Below are 18,579 nucleotides of genomic sequence, written 5' to 3'. Positions count from 1 at the left end.
TGTAGTTGGTCGACAATGTGTCTGGAGGGTCCGATCATCAGATGTCGGGGGGAGAGTTCATTGTGCTCAATTCTTTGTTCTCACAGTAGTTAAATATCTGCCGGAGAGACAAAGGGGACTAAGGGTGCAGAGGCATCTGCAGGGGACAAAGGCGTCTAGAGGGGACAAAGGGGTCTAAGAGTGCAGAGGGGTCTGCAAGGGACAAAGGGGTCTAAGGATACAGAGGGGTCTGCAGAGGGCAAAGGGGTCTAAGGGTGCAGAGGGGTCTGCAGGGGACAAAGAGGTCTAAGGGTGCAGAGGGGTCTGCAGAGGGCAAAGGGATCTGTGAGGGACAAAGTGGTCTAAGGATACAGAGGGGTCTGCAGAGGGCAAAGGGGGTCTAAGAGTACAGAGGGGTCTGCAGAGGACAAAGTGGTCTAAGGATGCAGAGGGGTCTAAAAGTTCAGAGGGGTATGCAGGGGACAAAGGGATCTGTGAGGGACAAAGGTGTCTAAGGGTGCAAAGGGGTCTTCAGAGCACAAAGTGGTCTAAGAGTGCAGAGGGGTTTGCAGTGGACAAAGGGGTCTGGAATGGATAAAGGGGTCTAACAGTGCATAGGGGTCTGCAGAGGACAAAGTGGTCTAAGAATACAGAGGGATCTGCAGAGGGCAAAGGGGGTCTAAGGATGCAGAGGGTTCTGCAGAGGACAAAGGGGTCTAAGGGTACAGAGGGGTCTCCAAGGGACAAAGGGGTCTAACGGTGCATAGGGGTCTGCAGAGGACAAAGGGGTCTAAGGGAACAGTGCGGTCTCCAAGGGACAAAGGGGTCTAATGGTACAGAGGGGTCTGCAGAGGACAAAGTGGTCTAAGAGTGCTGAGGGGTCTACAGGGGACAAAGGGGTCTAAGGATGCAGAAGGGTCTGCAGAGGTCAAAGGGGTTCAGAGGGGTCTGGAAGGGACAAAGGGGTCTAAGGGTGCAGTGGGGTCTGCAGGGGACAAAGTGGTCTAAGAGTACAAAGGGGTCTGCAGAGGACAAAGGGGTCTAAGGGTGCAGAGGGGTCTGCAGGGGACAAAGGGGTCTGGAAGGGATAAAGGGGTCTATCAGTGCATTGGGGTCTGCAAAGGGGTCTAAGGATGAAGAGGGGTCTGCAGAGGGCAAAGGGGGTCTAAGAGTACAGAGGTGTCTGCAGAGGACAAAGGGGTCTAAGGATGCAGAAGGGTCTGCAGAGGACAAAGGGGTCTGGAAATGACAAAGGGGTCTAAGGGTGCAGAGGGGTCTACAGAGGACAAAGGGGTCTGGAAGGGATAAAGGGGTCTAACGGTGCATAGGGTTCTGCAGAGGACAAAGTGGTCTAATGGTGCAGAGGGGTCAGCAGGGGACAAAGGAGTCTAGAGGGGACAGTAAAACATAAAGGGGTCTCATGAAGAATAAAGTGGATAGAGAAGCTGAAGTAGACCAGACAGGTCTGGAGTGGACAAAGGGCTGTGAGGGGAGCAGAGTATTGTAGAGTGAAGTCTAGAGGCACACAGGGGAAGAATAGGGGGACACAGTGGAGACTAAGGGGATGCAGGGGGTCTAGGTTTTCACAGGAAGTCTAGGGGATGCAGGGGACACAAGGGGATGCAGGGGACACAAGGGGACGTCTTGAGAGGAGCAGAGAAGTTTGGACAGGGGAAATATTGTAAGGAAGAGGCAGCACTCCAAGTTCTTTTTTAAAAAGGTTCTCTAGTCCCACATGCGACATTTTGGCTACATTAGCATTTCTAAAGCTTTATATGTAATGTTGTAGTCGAAATGTCACATACTCTATGAATATTTCTGCGCTCGCATCGCATGGTGGTCTGTCTGGGATTGTCCATCACAGTGTGAGCACCCTGACCAATGCTTCAGAAGTCAGGACTTGGAGTGCCCTTCACATTGAGAACTTTATTACTATGGAGATGGGTCCGATGGGTCTGGAGAGGTCTACAGGGGTCTGAAAGGACCGAGGTGTCTGGAGGGGAGAGAATTCTCAGGTGGAGAAGGACATGATAATTTTTATCATGAGGTTCACAATTTTTGGAACCTTTCAGGTCTGATAACCTGTAGATATGGGGTTAATCTACTGGTTAATAGCGTTTATGAAGGTGCCTGGCCGCAGTACTGAAAGTGCGGCTACTGGGAAAAAATGAACTTTAATTCTCCCGGGAGAAGCAGCCCTTTATGTAGACTTTCTGAGACTCACCAGCGCCCCGGGCAGAGATGCCACTTCATTCCACGCATCGGTGTTTGGATTGTAACTGAAGATTGTGCTCAGCAGACCACCGACAACGTAGATGAGACCGTCCAGCTCCACGCCGTTTATGCATCTCTGGGAGAAAGGCGACAACGTCTTATATGTCCATGTGTCTGCTTCTGGATCGTAGCATTGCACCTTTAAAGGGTTAATGAGGATTTACATATTACGATTCTATTAGTTGAATGTTTAGTTTTTCTGATACACAGCTTCAAATCTACAAAAACACAGTGAAATAATGGAATTTTAGCTTCTTGCAGCCACCTCTAGGGGGAGCCCTGTATACTGGTTTATTATTGTATAAACTGCATGCAGTATGCTTCAAAGCTCCCCCTAGTGGTGGCTGCAGAAAGCCACAGTTCCATAATGTCACTGTCTTGCTAAACTGGTATAAATATATTGAAAAACTCTGCCCCATGTAACTCCAAATCCTCGGCTTCCTATTATTCAGTACATTCTAAAATACTAGCTGCTTGAGGTCACCACTAGGGGGAGCTTTCCTTATATAGATTTATACTGCCACTAATAAAAATCATGATACACTGAGCTCCCTCTAGTGGCAGCTTCAGGAATATGATGGAACTGTCTTAGCAGAGGATGAGTTTGGTGACCCCTTTCTTACCAGTTGGATATGCATGAAAACCAATGACTAACTCATCTCTGCTTTGGCTAAAGAATGGCAAAACGACCACTATACCTTATCGGTGTTCCCATAATCCTCCACCGCTCCTCCAATAACATACAGCTTGTTCATGCAGGAGACCACTGCGGCTGAGCTCACAGCCTCCAACATGGGAGTCATAGAAGACCAGGAGTTCGTAAATGCGTTGTATCGTTCCACCGATGACAACCTCTTCAGGCCATCAAATCCTCCGACGGAGTAAATCTGCAGAACATATTCCGCCCCCTTTATTCATTTGTGCAATTTAATGCCATCATAATATATATTTATCTACATTGATAAAATGAAACGAAAAACTCTAACTTTAAAAAAAAAAAAAAAAAACTTTAGGTAAAACTTTTGTTCCATTCCAAGATCTTTGGTTGCTGTCAATGAAAAACAACATTGTTCTCACTAAGACTCTGAGAATCTGAGATGGAATTCACAGCTCTATCCTGGCGGCCCATGGGTCTCCCGAAAGCCAAAGAGACCCATGGTCAGGTCAAGAGACCCGCGGTCAGCGCACAGACTGTGTGAATTCAATCTTAGCCCCTGTACATTGTAACAAACCCTGCATCGGGGTTGAGGATGACTAGATGAGGATGAATATTGGATTTTCAGTAAAATGCATTTTTGGTTTAGCTCCAAAAGTCCCCGAGTTTCTTACCTCTCCGTTAAGAACCGCCATCTTGTGTCTCCAGCGACCTTTATTCAGTGGAGCGACCTGAATCCAGGAATTTAGCTGAGTACTGAACATCCAAACATCGCTGCTGTTAACGTGGCCGCCTGGAGAAGTGAAAGACAAGCGAACGAACAACAGGTGATACAATGTTACAATAGTCTCTGAGGGAAAGACTAGGGGCATCCATATGCATCGGAGATGGCAAAAAAAAGTCCTACAGTGCCACAAATACATCACCTGAGATATAGATATTATTCTTCAGTGTGGTGGCGGCAAACTCTGACTTTTTGAAGCCTGGCATGCTGGCGAGGGTCATCCATTGCCCGCTCTTTGGATAGTAGCATTCGGTAAACGGCAGTTTTAGGAAACCTTTTTTGTCGCAGCCGCCGATGATAACTATGGCTTCCGACAAATTCATGAACCTGCAATGAATAACGCTCAGAAAGATCACGATTACATTTCTAAATCATCTCCTTAGAAATGAAAGGACCCGCTGTAAAAATATTATAAAATCTGAAGACTCTAAGGTGGAACACATTACGGTTTGCTTCAGGCGCATCTCTTCACTCCTTGTTTCCTTACGTGGTATAAGGGATGGATGTTAATGGCCCCAAGAAGACAAAAACTATAGATTGTATATAAAATCTGCAAATTTCTTACCTTCTCGGTCTCACTCTGAGAGAATTCAGTGGATTTCCCAGGATCAGGTATCTCCGAGCCTCATGAAGTAGAGGGAAACACTCCGGACATTCTAGGATGGTTTTATCCATTTCAACCTTCTCCAAAAAATAAGCTGGATCCATCAAGGGTAACCTCACATGTTCCAGCAGATCTTTCAGAGCTTCTCTTCCTCTGCTTTTATTTTCTTTCACCCACCTCATGACAGCTTCATAGACAGTTTCTTCCTTGCTCACCACAAGGTCGTCATTGGACAAATACTCAGTCAGTTCCTCTTTAGTCAACTCCAAGAACTCCTCATGGCAGGAGACCTCCTCAAAACCTTCCAGCATCAGCTTCTTACTTTTCTCCGACAAGGAAATGATGGATAACATGTCGGCAAACTTCATGATGCCCACACAGTTGGAAGGGTCCAGTTGGCTGTCAAGAAATTTCACGCACTCATCCCGTAGACTGCAGATGTGAAGAAGATCCGAAGCCTGCAAGATGTCCTCTACATTGTCTTCTTCTATATTAGGACTCCCTCCGTACATGAAGTCCAGTAGAACATTCATAATTCGAGCCGAGATTTTCTCAATTTTCACAACGCTGAGATTGCTCTCCTTGAGTTTACCGCCAAACATGGCCCGGAAATAAGAACTATTGGCAGATAAGACCCCTCGATGACAGGGAAACGTTTGATCTTCTATGAGGAGAACCACATCAGTGAAAATTCCACTTTGTCTGTAAATGTTTAAGTTCTGCAGTATCTCCTTGGCATGACATGCCCCACCACATGACCTTGTTTGAGCTTTACTTGTCCTTGGCTCTTGGATGGAGTTTTCGAGGCGATAGGTCTTATAGTCTATTTCTTCATCCATGACCTTCTGAACCCTGGATTAGACAACATGAAAATCATAGTCTAGTTTCCTTGAAGGGAATGTTCACCTTTATATATCACTGAAACATGCCAGAAGATGTCATTGATGGGTTGGATGGCCTGAGCTCTTACACCCATATTATGACTCTTTCTCCCCCAACTTCTGCACACTATAGCCCCATTGTGGCATACGTGTTATTCCAAGGAGAGGGAACAGTTGATAAAGCAAAGGGTTTGAGAAGCTCCTTAGCCCCTCATGCTAAAAACAAATGGTGGTGGATGCAGAACATAGATCCCTAGAAATAACCTTCGTCTTGAATCTCCTTTCATAGATACAAATATTTGGTCCAAGCATGAGCAAAGATGGGGCTGTTAACCAATTTACGCTTTTGGTTTTCCCAAACTTTATAAGTTTCAACAAGAACTCTGGGACCTTCAACGGTCCAGAGAACAGGGTTCTGAAATGTTGGTTACCACTTAATTCATTGCCATTGTGACTGACAAGAGATAGCTACATGGAGTATCTCCAGCAATCCTTTAAAGACTGAGTCATAGTTCCATTTTGGCATGCATTCCTGACTCCTGTTCTTGGAGGGACTCCCTATTGATCAGTAAGTTGTCACCTACCCTGTGGATAGGCAATGGTTTTCAATGTCTTGGATAACTCTTCATTTGCTAGGATATGCCGTCACTTTATCATTGGTGGAGGTCCGTCCTGTGGGATAATCACTTATCCTAAAAATATAGGAACTGCACCTCCGATTTAGAGCCCAATCTTCTACAAACGTTTTCCCAGTCACCGACCATGAAGGGCATCTTTCATTTACATGGGGGGGTGCCGGTGGCCCCAGAGATGACAAAGTCATGTTATATCCTGGTAATATGCTATGATTATATCAGATGGATCTAAAGGGTTGTCCGGCACCGATCACTTCTGCATCAGGAGGTGAGTGATGCCAATGACGTTGCGGCTACACATACTTGCACGGTCAGTGGGCGTCACACATGTGTCCTATTCATCGCAAATCTACAGAGAACGATCTTGGTTCTTATTTATTGCCCAAAAAAGAAGACTCTCCCAAGACATCCAGGAGGAAATCTCCTGGAAGATTTGCCAAATCTCCGGCCACCTAAACCCACATGGACCAAAGCGGAAGGTTTCCTGTGCCAAACTCCCGCAATTTCCATCCCATTGTACAGTAAAGGTGGATGTTCTCAAAAAGAGATGTGGTCACCTACCAAATCTTTCAGAGGTTGCACATGCCACACTTGCTGAGCTCTCACACAGCTGTCCTAAAAAAGGTTTCCAAGTAAAAACATGCTAAAAACTTCAAAATTCAAAAATTCTGACCCATAATATACTGTATGTAAATAGCACGGGTCGGAAATTTTGGATTCATTATTTTAGGTCAGTTGTAGACAACGGTAAATATACAGGATACACGTGTTGCAGATCTATAGAGGATGTATGATACAGGGGGTCAGCGATGCGTTACACCGACACATGATTTCCTCCCAGATGACAGCTGTCACAATCCATTTTTGGATCTGTGTCAGAGTCTGGACCCTCTTATATAAACCTTTTTCCTTTCTGGCCCTCGGGGGTTAATATAGGTTTTTGCCGCTGGTGTTACTACAACTGTAGTTGGTCGGCTGCTGGATTTCCCCCCCTCCGTTAGCCGCTGGTGTTACTACATATTTAGTTAGTCAGCAGGTGGTGACTACTCCCTCTTCCCTTTATAAGGCCACCTGGTGCTGCAGGTCACTGTTGGTAATACTGGTCATTTGCTAACCAACCTTGGTGAAGACTGGACTTACCTGTCGCAGAGGGGGTTCAGCTTATCTGGAGCAGTCGTGATGCTGCTGGATGCTGATCGGGTGCCTTACTCTGCTGCTGGGAGCATTGGCAGCAGATAAAGCTAAGTTTTGGTAGTTAGTTGCTTTAACCCCATGGTATCTGTTTTATCTTTCCTGTCCTGTTATTGGTGCAGTTCACTTTATTCCCTGTCTCACCTCCTGGGGAGGGGGTTGGGTGTTTAGCTCAGGGCTAAACAGGACATAGGGACAGGTCGGGGACTTGGGCCTCACTACCATCAAGTGTACCCCCAAGTTAAGGAAAGTCAGGGCACCCCCTTAGCCGGAGGGGCAGTGCAGGGGCCCAGGTTCCTCGTCCCCTGTTTTTCCATTATAGCCCCATGACAACAGCGGGCCGATGCTATAAGTTCATGCTCCGCTGCTCCCACCCACAGTCCCCTGCCACGTCTGTGTTAATTACAACACAATGATGTAGGTCCCATAGTAAGGGAATGTAGCCGCTTCTTTCCAGTATAACCCCTTCAAGACTGGGACAATTTATTTTTATTTTTGGCACATTCATTTTTTTTCTTGTCTTTTCCCAAGAGCAATAACTTTATTTTTTCACCATGAGGGTTTGTTTTTGCAGAATGAGTTGTAGTTTTAAAGGGGGAATCTGTCACCCTTTTTTTGGACTATCAGCTGCCGGCATTGACATCGGGCTTATCTACAGCATTCTGTAATGCTGTAGATAAGCCCCCGATGTAACCTAAAAGAGAAGAAAAACACGTTAGATTATACTCACCGGAGGGGGCGGTCCGGTCCGATGGGTGTTGCGGTCCGGCGCCTACCATCTTCATACAATGCCGTCCTCTCCTTCCCTTCCTGTAGTAGCTCCGGCGCAAGCGCACTGCTTTGTCCTGTTGAGGCTCTGCCCTGTTGCGCAGACCTCTCCCGATGCCTGCACACTGCAGGACTCTGCTCTACCCTCAACAGGGCAGAGCAGTGCGCCTGCGCCGGAGCCATTACAGGTAGGGAAGAAGAGGACGGCATCGTATGAAGATGGGAGACATCGGACCTGACCGCCCACTCCAGTGAGTTTTTTTTATCTTTCAGGTTACATCGGTGCTTATCTGCAGCATAACAGAATGCATTACAGAATGCTGTAGATAAGCCCCTGATGTCAATGCCGGCAGCTGATAGTCAAAAAAAAGGGTGACAGATTCCCTTTAACTGATAAATATTCCCTTTACCATATAATGTACTGAAAAGAGGAAACAATTTCCAAGAAAGGTGAAATGGTAAAAACACAATGTCACCATTGTTTCTTTTTTTAAAAAAAAAACAGCATTAGTAAAATAACCGGGTAACATGATTCTCTAGATCTAGATGATTACGTTAATACAAAACTTGTAGGGTTTTTTTTTATATATATATATATTTTAGTGGATAAAAAAAAAATCTACTGGTCTCAGTGTAAGGAACGGCGGAACGCACTAAATAAATAAGTAATAAAGTGCGTTCGCCGCTCGGGGTCCACAGTGCAGAAGGTGTTATCACTGCTGCTAAGTAATGGCAGACGCGCTATATGGCGGTATAACACGCATGGGTTTTATTTTAGTGGATAAAAAAAAAAATCTACCGGTCTCAGTGTAAGGAACGGCGGAACGCACTAAATAAATAAATAATAAAGTGCGTTCGCCGCTCGGGGTCCACAGTGCAGAAGGTGTTATCACTGCTGCTAAGTAATGGCAGACGCGGTATAACACGCATGGGTTAAACGCCACCCGATGTGCGCTGAGCGGACTCTTAGCTCACAGAGGCGCTATAACATAAACACAAATGCCGAGCCTGTTAGACTCACAGGTCTCAGCTAAATTTCAGACGCCGGTAAGTGCTGCTGAATGCAGCGCGGCGGCAGACACAGCCGCTATGCGATAGTGCCGTGAGAGACGTGACACCACCGGACGCTAGTGTAGAGGTGCGGTGTACACAGTGGCTTAAGGTTTGCCACTGACTGGCGCTGACTCTTTCTCTAGTTCCCTATCCACATGCGTAATATCAGAGGGAGGGGAATCTTAATAAGTCAGTCACCAGAATCATACATCCATCACCATTCACACATCTAGCAAGAAGAGTCTATACTAGCACATGGCTGAGCGGCCATGCGGGCCTTTTATAGCCGTGCGCTGCCGGGACCTTCCAGATCTCTGAGATGGACCAATCAGATCTGGAGAAGGACCTGAGCACGTGACTCCTGACCTCCAGTGGGAGATCGTCTCGTGAGCATGCTCAGTGGAGCGGCAGAGGAACTTAGCCTCAGGAGTGACTTGCTGCAGAGCAGCATGTGAGGCTCTGGATTCCTGTTGTGTCGCTGCAGGAATCCGACGCCTAACACTCAGAAAATGGTGGCAAACGATTTTTTTTTTTTTTTTTTTTAAATTACGCATTTTTTTTTAAATATTTCCATGTAGCTGGGTAAGGGATTGCTTTTTTTTGCACCCTCAAGCTGTAGATTTCATTGGTATCTTTTTTGGGTGAAAAAGGTCAATTATCTCATATAAATGTTTTTTTCTCTACAAGGTTTATTGTACAGGTTACTTTTATAATTTGGATAGGTCAGGCTTTTACAGACGCGGCAATACAAAAAGTATTCATGTTTAATTTCTTTACTTTTAAACATTATTAAACCTAATATCTATTAATATTTTTCATATTTTTCGAAAACATTTGTCAATTCATTTTTTACTTATTTTTTTAGTCAACTAGTTATTTTTGAACCTGCAATCATTTGCTCACTGCGGAATTATTAGATAATTTGTATTTTATCGTCCTTAGGGAGAAAATCTCTGTGTGCAGAATTATTGGCCATCCAATGAAAAACATAACATTTGCCATCTCAGTTGTTTATTTTCATCTGTTCCAGTGAGAATAAGAACCGAACCTCAATGTACAAAATCCATTTCTGACATTTCCAAAAATTGTCAATGACCAATAAAGTAATATGGCCGCCCTTCTTCTCAGTAACAGCCATAAGCTCCATCCATGGAGTCTATCAGGTTCTTCATGATTTTGGGCAGCACCAACCACAGCCCCAGACACTGATTAGAGAGGAGACTGATCTCCTTCACCGTAAATCTCCCATGTAAGAAGGGTCACACGTTCTTATCAGGGTTCAGGTCCGGTGAGGACGAGTTGGGTTATTGTTCGCCATCATTATGGCCTTTTCTGGCTCCGAGCAGTGAAGACTTCGATGCTGCGATGGAGACTTGTTGTAATGCTGCTGCAAAGCAGTAGAGCGCAACCTCCACCAGGGGGTGCTGGTAAGGGAAGAGAGGTTGCACACACAGCGTAGCAACACTGAGCAGCACAGACGTCACCAGGTGGCGAAAGAGTGGTCACACGAGTCGAGTCAGAAACAGTCAGGAGCAGAGGTCCAGAGGTCACAGCAATACACGGTCAAATACAAGCCAAAAGTCAGAGCCAGACGGGAGCAGAGATAACCGAGTTGAGAGACAGTCAAACAGGTTAAAAGACAAGCCGGGTCACATACCAAGGTCAAAGCACAGGGAGCAAACACAAGGACAAGTGGGATGGCAGGAAAGGGAAGTCGGGGGCACAGAGTAAACGGGCAGAGGCAAAAACACGGTATCAAGGGGTCAGCTGCTCTAGCCTGGAAGCATGAACTATCACTGACGTTGGTCTGCAGGCCACAGCAGACTGAAATAGCCACACAGAACCCAAAACAAAGCAGAGAAGGTTAAACCCCGCATGACCAGACCAGGGAGAGAATAACAAGAAACAAACCCCGGCCTGGATCATGACAGTACCCCCTCTCAATGGGGGGGCACCGGACCCCAGGTTTACCTGGATAACGAGCGTGAAAGGACCAGACCAACTGATCCGCATGGATCGAAAGCGCCGGCACCCACGACCGGTCCTCAGGACCGTAATCCTTAAAATGGACCAAATACTGAAGAGAACGGCAGAGCAACCCGTTCCACCTCATACTCGGTCTGGTCATCCACCATAACAGGTGGCGGGTGCGAGGGAGACTCACCTGAGGAAGACACCGACAGCTTCAGAAGCGCCTTATGGAACACATTGGGGATCCGTAACGACGAAGGCAGGTGCAGGCAAAAGGCCATAGGATTAACCACCTCTAAAATTTCATAAGGGCCAATAAACTTGGGACCCATCTTGCCAGAAGGAATTCTCAACCTTATATTCTTGGTGGATAACCATACTTTATCCCCCACCTGAAATGCCAGCCCCACTGAAATTTAGTATACAATACAATATAGAAAAGATGAGCTTCCTGGATACGTTAATCTGTAAGAATGAAAGAGGAGAGCTGTCTGTTCATTTATATGTTAAACCAACAGACAGAAATAGCATTTTGCACTACGAGAGTTTTCATCCCCTTGCCATAAAGAGATCAATCCCTAAATCCCAGTTTTGTTGGGTTGAGAGGATTGTCACCAATGAGGACACAAAACAACAAAGATTAGGAGAAATGACAAAGAAATTTACGGAAAGGGGTTACCCAATTGGGCTACTAACCGAATCCAGACCCAATCAGAATCCCAGAACAACAAATTTAAACACACGCATACCATTTGTGAACACCTACCATCCCTACTCTAAAAAGATACAGGCCACCATCAACAGGCATTGGAGCATATTGTCCAACAGCTACCCTGAAATACCAGAATTTCAACAACGCTTTCTTCCCTGCTACCGAAGACTCAAAAATTTGAGGGACAAATTACGGTAGTTAGGGCTGATGCTGGCTCAAATACGTTGGTATCGAGACAAACATTTCTGCAGACACAAAAACAGGGGACCTTCCCCCGCCTTGGATGCTTACAGTGTAACATACAGAAAGGCAATGTAATTTTTCACCCTCAGACGGGACAAGCTATCCCCATGAAAGGGTTCTACACGTGCGAATCTGCATATGTAGTATATTTGATGAAATGCCCTTGTGGCCTGGCCTATGTAGGAGAGACGGCACAGATGGTGAGGGACAGAATATCTCAACATAAATCGAATATCAGATGTCAGAGAACGCATCTTCCTCTCCACCATATCATTTTCATGACAAGGGGCACAATATTTCTCAGCTGAAATATCAAGTTCTGGAACAAACTGAACCAAACAGAAGAGGTCAAAATACGACCAAAACCCTCAAAAGAAGGGAAGCCTATTGGATTCTTACACTTCAAACTTTAGAGCCAAAAGGGCTCAATAGAGACTATGATATATTGAGTTTCCTGTGAGATCCAGACGGACCTCTTTCAACATATTGTCTGAGAATTATGCTATGTCTCGTTTTCTGTTTGTTTCTTTGCATCATGATTAACTATTTATTTCTTTCTTAAATAGAACCGTGAATTCTACTTCTCACCTCTGTCTATTCGGTACAGTATGCATGTCACCATAGTGTTTTACTTCAGGGAGTCTTTTATTTTTTTTAAATATATATATATATATATAATCTCATAATGTTATAATAATTATCCATATACATAGGGCCCATATAGAATATAAGATGGTGCCATTTACTTATTCCTTTAATGATCCCCATTTCCCTGTGAGGGCATTGCATTCAGACGCTTCCCTGCAGCGCATGCGCACTCACGAGTGCCTCTGCAAGATCCTAGCGTTTCTCATACAGCGCAGGCGCCAGCAACCCAGTCACATGACCGCTATGACGCGGCATGAGGAAGTGACCCCGCCAGGATAAAACCCCGGAAGTCCTCATCTGAGCATGGCGTCCTCTGTCTCCAGTGGTATACACCACACGCTGAAGGGGCCATCGATACAGGTAATCAGGGAGGGTGGCGGCAGGTACCGCGCTCCTCCTAATACAACCTTTGAATTATACTTACTATATGTATCCCCCTCTTATAGCGCAATCCTATAGCGACGAATGTTGCCATCCACAAGCGCTCTACCTTGCTTATGTTCCCCCGCGCGGCATCCAGGTAGCTTGGAGACTTTCATTATTTTTTATATTAACCCTTATACCACCATAATAGGGTCACTTTCTGGGGCATTCCATCATAGGAGTACTTACCTTTCATTTCCATTGTAGTGCATGATGTGTATAGATAATACGGCCTTATGTTGTTGTTCTTTTTCCCTACTAGGAAAATCCATATAGCCAGTTCACAAATCTAATGAGCACTATTATAGACTTCTCTGAACCTGGTGCACTTCGTACTCAATATTGTAGAGCACTTATATCCTTTTCTACTTTGAAAATATGGACTTTACATGAGCACCATTGTTTCACCAATATAATAATGATTGTTTTCCTTAATACCGAGCTACACATTTGTATTTTTCACAGTATAGATAAAAAAAATGCACATCCTCCTGGATCGGTCTCCCGGGTCCACACCATAAAATTTGACAGATTATGTTTCTTTATTATTTTTCTATTTACAGTGCATCATATAATATTCATTTCTGTTTTCTCTTATACATGTTCTAACAGTATTCTTAAGAAATTCTCTGATGAAGGTCCAGTCCAGCGTTGGACTGAAAACGTTTAGCGTAAACTTTATTTGGATGCCAATAAATGGAACTCTCTTTTTCACTATTTTGAGTGCCAAGTTCATTATTATTTATATAACGGACTGGGTACCCTACTTGTGCACCAATTGCGGACACATTAATTTTTGAGTGCCTTGTTGTTTCTACTACTACAAACCCAGTAACGTCAGAAGCCAGCGAGGGCCACCAAAACAGCCTAGCGATGGCTTTACGCGTGGCCGAGATTCCAGGATGCCCACTCAGAGCCGAGTCATGGAACTCCCAAAGCACCCTTAACCAATACTGGACATGCACAAAGAGCTTATTATTAGGTATGGATGGAGAAGCAAGAGATTGGGCCTCACAAATCTCCTGTTCCAATGCCGAGGAAACCCCAGCCACCACACCACTCCGTGCTGAAGAACGGAGGAAGGAGGTTCAGGAGGTGATATTGGATCCAGGCTGCGAGATAAGGCATCAGCCTTCACATTCTTGGAAAATTATAGATAACTGAAATTGAGGGGGAAAAAAGTGACCACCTCGCCTGTCTCGGGGTTAAACGTCTGGCAGACAGGTTCGTCTGATCCATAATGATAGTGATACGATGGACATCCCCCTCCAAAAAATGCCTCCATTCTTCAAATGCCAATTTAATGGCCAATATTTCCCGCTTACCTACATCATAATTCCTTTCAGCAGAAGAAATTTTTTTCGAAAAGAAGGCACAGGGTCTCAAGTTAGTTAACATGGCGGGCCCCTGGGACAACACCACCCCCACTCCCACCTCTGAAGCGTCCACCTCCACGATAAATGGTTTAGACAAATCAGGTTGAACCAGCACAGGGGTGAAACATGAAACAGTTTTTTAAAGAAGAAAATGCCGCCACCGCTGGAGCTGACCAGTTTTTGAGATCAGCCCCCTTATGAGTTAAATCAGTGAGGTGTTTGACCACCTGAGAAAACCTATTGATGAATTTTCTATAGTAATTAGCGAAACCCAGAAATCGCTGAAGACCCTTGAGATCTTTGGGTTGCACCCAATCCACAATAGCCTGTACCTTCCTAGGGTCCATACGAAACCCCTCAGCAGACAAAAATGACCCCTAGAATGGACAAGTCTCGAACAAAAAATGAACAATTCTCTGGTTTAGCAAATAGTGAGTTCTCCCTGAGCCTCTGGAGAACCGCAGGGAGGTGGCCCATGTGACTCTTTTTATCAGAATAATATATGAGGATATCTTCCAGATAAACTACCATGAAGCCCAATAAAATCTGAGAAAACAAAATTAATGAAATTCTAGGATACCGCTGGCGCATTAGTCAGGCCAAAGGGCATAACTAAATTCTCAAACAGACCCTCAGAGGTGAGAAATGCAGTTTTCTATTCACCCCCCTCCCGCATACGGATGAGATTATACACTCCCCTGAGGTCCAACTTAGTGAACCACCTGGCCCCCGACAATTGATTGTACAAATCAGGTATAAGTGGGAGGGCATAAGTGTTCCTTACAGTGATTTTATTCAATTCTCGAAAATCAAGGCATGGGGTAAACCACCATCCTGTTTCTTAACAAAAAAGAACCCTGCCGCCACGGAAGAAACAGCTGGCCGAATGTGCCCTTTACAAAGGCTATGAGAGATAAACTACTTCATTCAAAGCAGCCTGCTCAGAGACGGATAGATTGTACAGACGGGCTTTGGGCAATTTGGCACCAGGAACAAGATCAACAGCATAATCGAATGGGCAGTGTGGTGGTAGAACCTCAGCTTCCTTTTCAGAGAACACATCCTCAAAGTCCTTCAGGTACTCAGGAATACCCTCCAGACTGACAGATGACACAAGTACAGTAGTAAGGCAATTTCTACTACAATTAGGACCCCATTTAACAATCTCCCTAGATTCCCCGTTTATCACAGGATTATGTAACTGTAACTAGGAGAACCCCAACACCAGTCCCGCAGGCAGATTGTCTAGAACAAAACATGAAATACGTTCCTGGTGCAAGGAACCCACTTTAAGGAGAAACCCCTCTGAAACAAATTTGATGACATTCTTAGCCAGTGGTGTTTTGTCAATGGCAACAACATGAATAGGAGACTCCAGCCTAACTGTCCCTAACTTACACTTGGTCACCAAGTTAGAGTCAATAAAGTTCATAGACGACCCGCAGTCCACAAAAGCAGAAGTGGGTGTGAAGCAATTCTCACAATAAAGTTCCACTTCCAAAATTATCTTTGAAAATGAGGAAAAAGGTACCCGAGAGTCTGGATGACCTCTTCGACAATCACCCAGACTCAGCCGCTTGTTAGTTGGTGGGCAGGATGGGCAGTCCTTTTTCCAAAGTCTGGAATCTCCGCAGTAAAAACACAGCTTTCCTTCACGTCGCCATCTCTTCTCCTTCTCCTTAAGGTTGGTGGCCCCTACCTCCATAGGTTCAGACGGTGGCAAAACAACAGGATTAGCAGGGAGTAATGGAACCTCTCGCTGTGTAACACCTCTCTCCCGCAGCCTCCGATCCGTACGGATAGCCTGAGTCATAGCCTCCTCCAATGCGCTGGGTGGTGGATGGAGAGCCAGAGCGTTCTTCAGGTGATCCGACGTCTCAGCACAGAGTCATCCCAGGACAACTCAGTGGACCATCAACCGAACTCGGAGCTGTACCACTCGGCTGAGTGCTTTCCCTGAACCAGACCCATGATAGTGTCCCCTGCCAACCTGACACAGTCCGGTTCGTCATAGATAAGTCCAAGGGCCTCAATGAACCTATCGACCGACATCTGTTCAGGGGCAGAGGGGGGCAGCGAGAAAGCCCAAGATTGGGGACCCTCCCTGAGTAAGGAGATAGTAATCCCCACCCGCTGAGTCTCATTCCCAGAGGATCGAGGTCTAAGAGAAAACAATAATTTACAACTCTCCCTGAACGTACAAAATTTATCTTTCTCGCCAGAAAAGGTGTCAGGAAGCTTAACAGAGGGTTCGGGAAAGTGCAAAGCAACATCTACTGAAACACCAAGTCGACTAACAGCATGAGGGCTGGTTCCCTGCACAGTCCTAACAGTCTCCGTCAGCTTTTTTTGTAAGTGAGTATAGGATGTGGCTAGGGCCCGACATTCCACCGATATACCCTGCATCATCTGTGTCAAACTGGACACCTGATCCGCCCGGTTACAAAGCGGATCCATGACCAGAGGAAAAAAAATGCAAAATCCTCTTTAAAGTATGGGTCCGTGATAATGTAATGCTGCTGCAGTGCAGTATAGCACAACCTCCACCATGGGGTGCTGATGAGGGAAGAGAGGTTGCGCACACACAGCGTAGCAACACTGAGCAGCAGCACAGACGCCACCAGGCGAAAGAGTGGTCAGGCGAGCCGAGTCAGAAACAGTCAGGAGCAGAGGTACCAGAGGTCACAACAATACAAGTGGTCAAATACAAGCCAAAAGTCAGAGCCAGACGGGAGCAGAGACAACAGAGACGAGAGACAGTCAAACAGGTCAGAAGACAAGCCGGGTCACATACCAAGAGGTCCAAGCACAGAGAGCGAACACGAAGACAAGTGGGGTGGCAAGAAAAGGGAAGTCGTGGGAACAGAGTAAACGGGCAGAGGACAAAACACAGTATCAAGGGGTCAGCTGCTCTAGCCTGGAAGCATGAGCTATCACTGACGTTGGTCTGTAGGCCACAGCAGACTGAAATAGCCCCACAGAACCCAAAATGAGGCAGGGAAGGTTAACCCCAGCATGACCAGACTGGGGAGAGAATAACAAGAAATAAACCCCTGCCTGGATCATGATACTTGTCCTGTAGAACAATCCAGATTTTTTGGAAAGCTACTGTACAGACTTTTTCCTGCTCCACTGCTGGAAGAAAGTCTTCTAATCACCAGCAGGAGGATAATGGCTGCTGGTCGCTTCACGTCTGATTCTTCTTGTATCTGAGTCTCTTTTGTCACCTCGTTTTTTTGCGATCCTGTTGACTATTTTAAGCAAAACTTTTGATGGTTCTGTGATTGCTCCAATATCTGAGCAATTTCTGAAGGATTCACCTGTGTAGTCCACCTGTAATCTGGACCTTATATAGGAGTCCCAAGATGGCGGCCACAGGGCCTTTAGTAGGCACCCAGCTGCGACTGTAGCATATCGGCACCTCACCTGCATGGGTGGGACGGGATAAATAATAATAACGAAGGAGATTTAGGAAAAGTGACGTAAATGGTGCCAAATACGGAGTACATGACTCGCTCCTGTTATTTTACATGGGTATTTATTAGTTGGTTTTCATGCCTGAGGACTAAGATGAAGGCAATGAAAGTGTTAGTTTTACATTTCCTGGTGGTCTAGATTTGGGGGTTTGCTTCCTCAGATGCCCCCTTAGGCCGGTTTCACATTTGCGCTTCAGGGCGCAGCGACGGCCTGCGCACGGCTGCCGCTAAGCCCCGCCCCCTGCCACGCCTCCGCCGGTAGCTCCGCCTCCGGGCGCATGACGCTGCATGTGTCATGTGTCCCCTATCTTTATCACTGAGGACGCAGGCCGTGCGCAGTATGCGTTTTGGCAGCGCCTGCGTCCTTTTGACGGTGCGCCGACCAGCGCCAAACGCAACCTGTTGCAATTTGGTTGCGCTCGGCGCACCGTGAAAAGGACGCCAAAACGTATACTGCGCACGGCCTGCGTCCTCAGTTATAAAGATAGGGGACGCATGACACATGCAGCGTCATGCGCCCGGAGGCGGAGCTACCGGCGGAGGCGCGGCAGGTGCGGGGCTTAGCGGGCCGTGCGCAGGCCGTCGCTGCGCCCTGAAGCGCAAATGTGAAACCGGCCTTAAATAGATTTTTATTATTTTTGTTTCCGATTCCTCCAAGTCTCGGAGTCTGTTTTTAGTTTTTTTGTTATTATTATTTATTCATTTTTCATTAACCCCTAAATGACCATCGTTTTTTGCGCTTTCATTGTTTCTTTTTCCTCCGTTTGTTCCACAAGCCGAAAACTTTTTAATTTTTCCATCAAGATAGAAGTAGGAGGCTTCTTTTTAGCAGGACAAGTTCTAGTTTCGAATGACGCCATTCACACTGCCATATAATGTCCTGAAAATCATTTTTTTTGCGCGGCG

At 45.9% G+C, this 18,579-nt stretch overlaps 1 protein-coding gene across 1 annotated transcript in view; it reads right to left on the bottom strand.

Moving 5' to 3' along the window:
- Positions 1 to 18,579, bottom strand: part of KLHL35 (kelch like family member 35) — a 37,765-nt gene that overhangs the window by 13,302 nt on the left and 5,884 nt on the right. Inside the window, exons 2-6 of the mRNA XM_073548601.1 lie at positions 4,258 to 5,148; positions 3,835 to 4,019; positions 3,583 to 3,701; positions 2,952 to 3,140; positions 2,204 to 2,392 (exon numbers count right to left, since the gene is read on the bottom strand). Coding sequence (XP_073404702.1) covers positions 2,204 to 2,392; positions 2,952 to 3,140; positions 3,583 to 3,701; positions 3,835 to 4,019; positions 4,258 to 5,148 — 1,573 coding nt within the window. The remainder of the gene's footprint in view (positions 1 to 2,203; positions 2,393 to 2,951; positions 3,141 to 3,582; positions 3,702 to 3,834; positions 4,020 to 4,257; positions 5,149 to 18,579) is intronic.

This window comes from Dendrobates tinctorius, unplaced genomic scaffold (assembly GCF_039654945.1).
Source record: "Dendrobates tinctorius isolate UK_male_01 unplaced genomic scaffold, ASM3965494v1 ptg000157l, whole genome shotgun sequence".
Classification (NCBI taxonomy): Eukaryota; Metazoa; Chordata; class Amphibia; order Anura; family Dendrobatidae; genus Dendrobates; species Dendrobates tinctorius.
Note: the sequence above shows the minus strand (reverse complement) of the source record. Positions and strands in the feature narration are given on the sequence as shown.